At 39.9% G+C, this 9,273-nt stretch overlaps 1 protein-coding gene across 1 annotated transcript; it reads left to right on the top strand.

Moving 5' to 3' along the window:
- Positions 1–3,150: 3,150 nt before the first annotated feature.
- LOC308337397 (adhesion G protein-coupled receptor A3-like) lies at positions 3,151–5,237 on the top strand (the record flags this gene model as incomplete). Its single annotated transcript, XM_080795521.1, has 2 exons — positions 3,151–3,240; positions 3,789–5,237. 2 exons carry the CDS (start codon positions 3,151–3,153, stop codon positions 5,235–5,237), a joined length of 1,539 nt encoding a protein of 512 aa, XP_080651647.1.
- Between the last annotated feature and the right edge of the window lie 4,036 nt (positions 5,238–9,273).

The following is a 9,273-nucleotide window of genomic DNA, read 5'->3' on the forward strand; positions in this document are numbered from 1 at the left end:
ATAACCTTTAAATATATAAAAAACCTCAACATGAGGCAGCAATCTATCAAAATCCTAAAGGAGAACATAAGCAATAACCTTCTTGACATCGGCCACAGCAACTTCTTTCAAGACATGTCTCCAAAGGCAAAGGAAACAAAAGGGAAAATGAACTTCTGGGACTTCATCAACATAAAAGCCTTCTGCACAGCAAAGGAAACAGTCAACAAAACAAAGAGGCAACCCACGCAGTGGGAGAAGATATTTGTAAATGACACTACAGACAAAGGCTTTATATCCAAGATCTATAAAGAACTCCTCAAACTCAACACTCAAAAAACACATAATCACATCAAAAAATGGGGAGAAGACATGAACAGACACTTCTCCAACGAAGACATACAAATGGCTAACAGACACATGAAAAAATGTTCATCATCATTAGCCATCAGGGAAACTCAAATGCAAATCACACTGAGATACCACTTTACACCATTCAGCATGGCAAAAATTAACAAGACAGGAAAGAAAAAGTGTTGGAGAGGATGTGGAGTAAAGGATACCCTCCTACACTATTGGTGGGAATGCAAGTTGGTATAGCCACTTTGGAAAACAGTGTGGAGATTCCTTAAGAAATTAAAAATAGAGCTTCCCAATGACCCTGCAATTGCCCTACTGGGTATTTACCCCAAAGATACTAATGTAGTGAAAAGAAGGGCCATCTGTACCCCAATATTCATAGCAGCAAGGCCACAGTCACCAAAGTGTGGAAAGAACCACGAAGCCCTTCAATGGATGAATGGATAAAGAAGATATGGTCCATATATACAATGGAGCATTATGCCTCCTTCAGGAAGGATGAATACCCAACTTTTGTATCAACATGGATGGGACTAGAGGAGATTATGCTGAGTGAAATAAGTCAAGCAGAGAGAGCCAATTATCATATGGTTTTGCTTATTTGTGGAGCATAAGGAATAACACTGAGGACATTGGGAGATAGGAGAAGTGAGTTGGGGGAAATTTGAGGAGGAGACAAACCATGAGAGACTGTGGACTCTTTGAAAGAACCTGAGGGTTTTGGGGTTGAGGGGAGTAGGTGTTGGATGAACCTGGTGGTGGGTATTACGGAGGGCATGTATTGCATGGAGCAATGGGTGTCATGCATGAACAATGAATTCTGGAACACTGAAAAGAAATAAAATAAAATAAAATGAAAAAAAAAGAAGGATAATTTTTGATTTTCACAACATTACTTTATGTAATTGTGACTGTTTCTATTTAGACTATAGAAACAAGGAGAATAATACTTCCCTTCAAAAAATTAGAAAGATATCTTGGTAATCTACAAATTGCAGTAATTTTATTGAACTATAACTGATACATAAGCTATTTAATTCAGGTGTACAACATAAATATTAAATATTTATATGCAGGGGCACCTGGGTTGCTCAGTGAGTTAAGCCTCTGCCTTCAGCTCAGGTCATGATCTCAGGGTCCTGGGATTGATCCCTGCATTGGGCTCTCTGCTCAGCAGGAAGACTGCTTCCCCCTCCCCCTCTGCCTGCCTCTCTGCCTACTTGTGATCTCTCTCTCTCTCTGTCAACTAAATAAATAAAATATTTAAAAATATATATTTATATGCATTGAGAAATGATTACCCCAATAAATTTGTTTAATTTCCATCCCCACCCATAGTTGTCAATTTTTATTCTTATAAGAACCTTTAAGATCTAATCTATCAACTTCCAAATATAAAATAAAGTATTATTAACTGTAGTAGCCATGCTATACATTACATTTACATGACTTACTCATTTTGTAACTAAAAATCTGTACAGTTTTACCCCCCCTTCCCACATTTTTTCCACCCCCCAATCCCTGCTTCAGGCAGTCACCAATATGTTCTCTATATACATGAGATTGTTTTTTGTTTTTTTGTAGTTATATTTTAAATATCAGTAAGAACATATGGTATTTATCTTTTTCTGAGTCATTTCATTTAGAATAATGTCCTCAATGTCCATCCAAGTTGTTGCAAATAGAACGATTTCATTCTTTTCTTTTGTTTAAATAATATTCCAAGATTATCTATCATGTATCTATCTATCTATCATCTATCTATCTATCTATCTATTTATATCATCTATCATCTCTCTCTCTATATCATCTATCTATATCATCTATGTATCATCTATCTATCTATCTATACATATATATATTACATTTTCTTTATTCATTTATCCATTGATAAGCACATAGGTTGTGTCCATGTCTTTGGTAATGTTTCAATAACCATGGAGATGCAGATCTTTCAAGTTGATGTTGTTTCCTTGAACAAATATGCAGAAGCAGAATTTCTGGATCATAAAGTAGCTATATTTTTTCATATTTGAGGAAACTTAATGTTTTCCACAGTGGCTTCATCAATATACTTTCTTGCCAACAGTATACAAGGGTTTGCTTCTCTCCACATCCTCACCAACATGTATTATTTCTTGTTCTTTTGATAATAGCCATTACAACAAGTGTGAGGTAATATCTCACTGTGGTTTTGATTTACATTTCTGTGATGGTGAGTAATGTTAACACTTTTTCATGTACCTGTTGACCATCTGTAGGTCTTCATTGGAAAAATGTCTTTCCTGATCATCTGCCCGTTTTAATCAGATTGTACATTGTTTTTGTTATTGAGTTGTATAAATTACTTATCTATTTTGGATACTAAGCTCTTATTAGACATATGACTGGCAAATACTTTCCTGTTTGGTAGGTTGCCTTTTCACTTTATTGACTGTCTCAGCCTCAGTTTCTTTCATGAGTATTCTATAGTTTTCTGAGTACAGATCCTTTGCCTCTTTGTTACGTTTATTCCTAGGTATCTTATGATTTTGGGTGCAATTGTAAATGCGATTGACTCCTTAATTTCCCTCTCTTCTGTCTTGATGTAGGTGTATAGAAATGCAGCTGGTTCTTGGGCATTGATTTTATATTCTGACACTTTACTGAATTCTTGTATGAGTTCTAGGAGTTTTGGAGTTGAGTCTTCTGGGTTTTCCACATAAAGTAACATATTACCCACAAAGAGAGAGTTTGACTTCTTCTTTGCCAATTTGAATACCTTTTATTTCGTTTTGTTGTCTGATTCCTGTTGCTAGGACTTCTAGTACGATGTTGAACAACAGTGGTGAGACTGGGCATCCTGTTCCTGATCTCAAAGGGAAGGCTGTCAGCTTTCCTCCATCGAGAATGATATTCCCTGTAGGTTTTTCATAGATAGATTTTATGAAGTTGAGGAATATTCCCTCTATCCCTATACTTTGAGTCATTTTAATCAGGAACGGATGCTGTATCTTGTCGAATGTTTTCTACATCAATTGAGAAGACCATGTGGTTCTTCTCTCTTCTCTTATTGACTTGTTCTATCACATTGGTTGATTTGTGAATGTTGGACCACTCTTGCATCCCAGGCATAAATCCCACCTGGTCATGGTGGATAATCTTTTTAATGTACTGTTGGATCCTGTTAACTAGGGACTTGTTGAGAATCCTGGCATCCATATTCATCAGGGATATTGGTCTGAAATTCTTTTTGATGGTTTTTTATTGTTGTTTTTTTGTTTTGTTTTTGTTTTTGTTTTTTTGCTGATTTGAGGATCAAGGTAATTCTGGCTTCATAGAAAGAGTCTGGAAGTTTTCCTTCTGTTTCTGTTTTTTGAAAGCTTCAGAACAGGTATTATTTCTCCTTTGAATGCTTGGTAGAATTCTCTATGGAATCCGTCAGGTCCTGGGCTCTTGTTTTTTGGGAGGTTTTTGATCACTGCTTTAATCTCGTTACCAGAAATGCCAGTGTTTGCCAAGCGGTTGGAATAATTCTTCATTATTTCACCCTTGCTACAGTACTATGGGTGGGAGTGACAGCTCGAAATATCCATAAACAAGTCACTAAAAAGGCAAAAAGATGCCAGGATCCCGATGAACTGCCACCTCCACCAAGACCAATGCTCAGGTTTTACCTGATCGGAGGTGGCATACCCATCATAGTCTGTGGCATAACGGCCGTGGCAAACATCAAGAATTACGGCAGTCGGCCAAATGCACCCTACATATTTATTCAGTTGAAGAGACACCCCGAGTGCAAATACGAGCTAAAAGAGCCCATGGAGGAGCAACAGCGGCTGGCGGCCAACGAGAATGGCGCGGGGCATTGCCAGGACTCGCTGTCTCTGTCTCTCATCTCCACGTCAGCACTGGAAAATGAGCACACTTTTCATTCTCAACTGCTGGGGGCCAGTCTCATCTTGCTCTTGTATGTCGCCTTGTGGATGTTCGGGGCCTTGGCCGTTTCCTTGTATTACCCTCTGGACTTGGTGTTTAGCTTCTTTTTTGGGGCCTCGTGTTTAAGCCTCAGTGCCTCCACCGTGGTTCACCACTGCGTGAACACGGAGGATGTTAGACTTGCATGGGTCATGACCTGCTGCCCCGGCCGGAGCCCGTACTTTGTGCAGGTCAATGTGCAGCCCCCCAGCTCCGGCGGCACGAACGGAGAGGCCCCGAAGTGCACCAACAGCAGCGCCGAGTCCTCGTGCACCAATAAGAGCACGTCGAGCTTCAAGAATTCCTCCCAGGGCTGCGAACTGACGAACCTGCCGGCAGCCGCGGCTCAGTGCCACACCAACTCTCTGCCCTTGAACTCCACGCCTCAGCTCGACAACAGTTTGACAGAACATTCGGTGGACAATGATATCAAGATGCACATGGAGCCTTTGGAAGTTCATTTTCGCACAAACGTGCACCCGGGCCGCCATCATAAAAACAGGAGTAAAGGACACCAAGTGAGCCGACTCACGGTCCTTCGAGAATACGCCTATGACGTCCCAACAAGCGTGGAGGGCAGTGTGCAGAACGGCTTCCCTAAGAGCCGGCCGGGCAGTAACGAAGGACACTCGAGGAGCAGAAGGGCGTACTTAGCCCACAGGGAGAGACAGTACAAACCCCCGCAGCAGGAGAGCAGCGACGGCTGTAGCACACTCCCCCAGAGCAGCAGAAATTTCGAAAAGCCCATTTCAAACAGTAGTAAGAAAGATGCCTTAAGGAAGCCAATTGTAGTTGAACTTGAAAGCCAGCAGAAGTCTTACGGACTCAACTTGGCCATCCAGAATGGACCAGTCAAAAGCAACAGGCAGGACGGCCCCTTGCTGGGTACAGAGAGCACTGGCAGCATTAGGACCGGGCTGTGGAACGAAACTGCCTTGTAGCAGTGGGGGAGCTGGCGGGGGCGGGGTTGGTTCTGAGGCAGAAACCCAACAAACTGTGAGCTTCACATTCCTTTAAGCTACGAACGCGTGCAAACGGTTTACAGCCACCTTAGGTATTCGAAACAGTTTTGAATAAACTTGTACATATGGGATTTTACATATTTTATATCCCCCGATCATTGCTTTTTTTATGAACTAAAAAAAAAAAAAAGAAAAAGCCCTCCGAGCATTGTTTTAGTTGTAAAGCACCAGCAGGACTTGGAGAATCTGAAATGTAGTATTTTGGAACCTGTTCTATCTACTTAACATTTCAGGCTTGTATTTAACACAATAATAAATAGGTGTTTGTCACCTATTTGACAACTCAGGTTGTCAATTTCTTCCTGATTGGTCTTAGACGTTTATAGCTTTCGAGGAATGCATCCATTTTGTCTAGGTTGCTTAACTTATTGGCATATAACTGTTGATAATAATTTCTGATGATTATTTCTATTTCCATGGTGTTAGTCATGATCTCTTGCTTTTTGTTCATAATTTTATTAATTTGGGTCCTCTGTCTTTTCTTTTGGATTAGTTGGGACAGTGTTTTATCAATCTTACTGATTCTTTCAAAAAACCAGCTTCTAGTTTTGTTGATGTGTTCTACTGTATCCCTAGTTTCTATCTCATTGATCTCTGCTCTAAGCTTGGTTATTTCCCTTCTTGTGTGTAGGGTTGGCTTAAATTGTTGTTGATTTTCCAGTCTTTTTAAGGTGTAAAGAGAGTTGATGTATTTGGGATTTTTCAATTTTTTTGAGGGAGGCTTGGATGGCTATGTCTTGCCCCCTTAGGACCGCCTTTGCTGTACCCCATAGGTTTTGTGTGAATGTGTCTTCATTCTCATTGGTTTCCATGAATTGTTTAAGTCCTTCTTTGATTTCCTGGTTGATTTAAGCAATCTTAAGCAGGGTGGCCTTCAGCTTCCAAGTGTTTCTATTCCTCCCAACGTTTTTCTTGTGGTTGAGTTCCAGTTTCAAAGCTTTGTGGTCTGAGAATATGCAGGGAATAATCTCAATCTTTTGGTATCAGTTGAGCCCTGATTTGTGACCCAGTATGTGGTCTATTCTGAAGAAATTTCCATATGCACTCGAGACAAATGATTATTGTGTTGTTTAAGGGTGGAATGTTCTGTATATCTATGAGGTCCATCTGGTCCAATGTGTCATTCAATGCTCTTATTTCTTTATTGATTTTCTGCTTGGATGATCTGTCTATTACTGAGAGTGGTGTGTTAAGGTCCCCTTTCATTATTTTATTCATATCAATATGACTCTTTATCTTGATTAACAATCGTCTTATGTAGTTGGCTGCTCCCATATTGAGGGCATAAATATTTATAATTGTTAGGTCTTCTCGGTGGACAGACCCTTTAAGAATGATGTAGTGCCCTTCTGTATCTCTGACTACAGTCAGTTAAAATCAGTTATTAAAGTCAGTTATTAGTTTAAAATCTAATTTATCTGATATGAGAATTGCTACCACAACTTTCTTTTTAGGCCCATTGGCATGAAAGATGGTTCTCCAACCCTTCACTTTCAGTCTGGATGTATCTTTAGGTTCCAAATGGCTCTCTTATAGACAGCATATGGACAGGTCCTGTCATTTTATCCAACCTGCAACCTTGTGTCATTTTATGGGTGTGTTTAGGCTGTTCACATTGAGAGTGATTATTGAAAGATATGTTTTTATTAACATCATGTTGCCTGTGAAGTTCTTGTTTCTATAGATTGCCTCTGTAAATTTCTTTTCTATGACACTCTTTGGTTCTTTCTTCTTTTATAGAACCACCCCCTCCCCTTAATATTTCTTGTAGTGCCAGCTAAGTGGTCACATAATCCTTTAAACCTTGCCAGTCTTGGAAGCTCTTTATCTCACCATCCATTTTGAATGTCAACCTTGCTGGATAAAGTATTCTTGGCTGCATGTTCTTTTCATTTAGTGCCCTGAATATGTCTTGCCAGCCCGTTCTGGCTTGCCAGTTTTATGTGGACAGGTCTGACATTATTCTGATGGCCCTGCCTCTGTACATAAGTAATCTCTTCCCCATAGAGGCCTCAGGAGCTCTTGTCTAAAATTATGATTCATCAGTCTCACAATCAAGTGTCTCGAGGTCTTTCTAGATTTGTTGATCTTGGGGGGTGATCTTTCTGCCTCTAGGACACGAAGCCTGGTTCCATTCCCTAGATTGGGAAAATTCTTATCTAGAATTTGCTCAACTATACCTTCTAGTCTTCTTTATTTCTCCACCCCCTCACGGATCCCAATAATTCTGATGTTGGAATGTTTCATGTCATCATTTATTTCCCTAATTCTGTTTCATGGCTTCTAAGCTGTTTCTTTCATGCCTCCTCTTGATCCTTTCTCTCTATCAGTTTGTCCTCTAGATCACTAATTCTATCTTCTGCCTTGGTTACCTTAGCTGTTAGCGTATTTAGATTAGATTGGATCTCATTGGTAGCATTTTTTTTTTTAAAGATTTTTTTATTTATTTGACAGACAGAGATCACAAGTAGGCAGAGCAGCAGGCAGAGAGAGAGGGGGAAGCAGGCTCCCCGCTGAGCAGAGAGCCCGATGTGGGGCTCGATCCCAGGACCCTGGGATCATGACCTGAGCTGAAGGCAGAGGTTTTAACCCACTGAGCCACCCAGGTGTCCCCATTGGTAGCATTTTTAACTTCTGCCATATCAGCTGTCACTTCTGCCCTTAGGGATTCTATGTTGCCACTAATGATCTTCTCCAACCTAGCCATTGCCTGGATAATTGTTACCCTGAATTCCTTTTCCGACATACTATTTATGTCCATATCCAATAATTCTGAAGGAGATGGCACAGTATCTGAATGTTTCCTCTGTTGGGTGTTCCTAGTCATTCTGGTGGGAGGTGGTTGAAGGGATGTGTAGCTGAATATATCAACCACAATCCAGGCAAGGTGCACTCTGGAATGCCTCTGAGCAATCAGAAGTCACTACCAAAAAGAAAGAAAAAAAGAGAGGTAGAAAGAGAGAGAGAGAGAAGAAAAAAAAAAACAAAAAAACAAGAAGACCCAACCAGAATGGGCCCCAAAGGTAAGATTTATAGAGTATACAAACGAAAATGGACAAACAAAAAGACTGACAAAAGTAAATGGCAAAAAATAAATAAATAAATAAATAAATAAAGTAACCCAGACAAAATGAACCCCAAGAATAAGATTTATATAATACAAGAACAAAAACGAATACACAGAAATACTGACAGAAGAAAAAGATGGGAGGATGTTTATAAATCCTGGATGTGGGTGAGGAAGTTTACTTTGGTGTATCTTGATATCTTTGTTAAAGGACTGAACTTTCCAGAGATAAAGGGAGATTGAAACTGGTTTGTATATAGGGGTAGGATTGATTAGGGAAAGAGGATTACCCTGAAGCTTACATCCATATGTATATCAAAGAAATAGAAAAGAAAAAGAAAAACATAGTTATATATATGAAAAAAGTTCAAGTTAAAAGGTTATTATGGAATATATTCTATTGAAACTCTAGTTGTAATGGTAAGTAGGTTAAAAAATTTAAAAGGACAAGAATAGGGAGAACAAATTAAAAGTAAAAGTTGTATCTATGAAGTATACAGGTTTTAAGGTAATACCAGATGCTTTATATCTTGTTTTCTCCTGATATTGGGGTTTTACAGTTTAATAGGGAAACTTTGGTGGTTGTCCTCTCTTCGTTTGGCTGGCTTTCTGGGGGAGGGGCCAGACACATTGTTTTTCAGGCAGTATTGCTTGAGTTGAGTCCTCCTGCCCCCTGTCAAGGGGCTGGGGTCTATGGAAACTGGTTTTTCAGGCTTTTGTTCTCTGGAGGTTTTTATTCTTTGGTGGCTTTTCTTGGCTTTTTGGAGGTTTAGTGGAAAGCAAACTCCACCCAGACCTTGGTCTCAGAGAGAAGCCTGTCTGCTCCCCTCTGGGTGGTCCAGAACACACAGAATCCCCCTCTGCAAACTGTGCTGAGCCATGCAACCT

Source organism: Martes martes (assembly GCF_963455335.1).
Source record: "Martes martes genome assembly, chromosome: X".
Lineage (NCBI taxonomy): Eukaryota > Metazoa > Chordata > Mammalia > Carnivora > Mustelidae > Martes > Martes martes.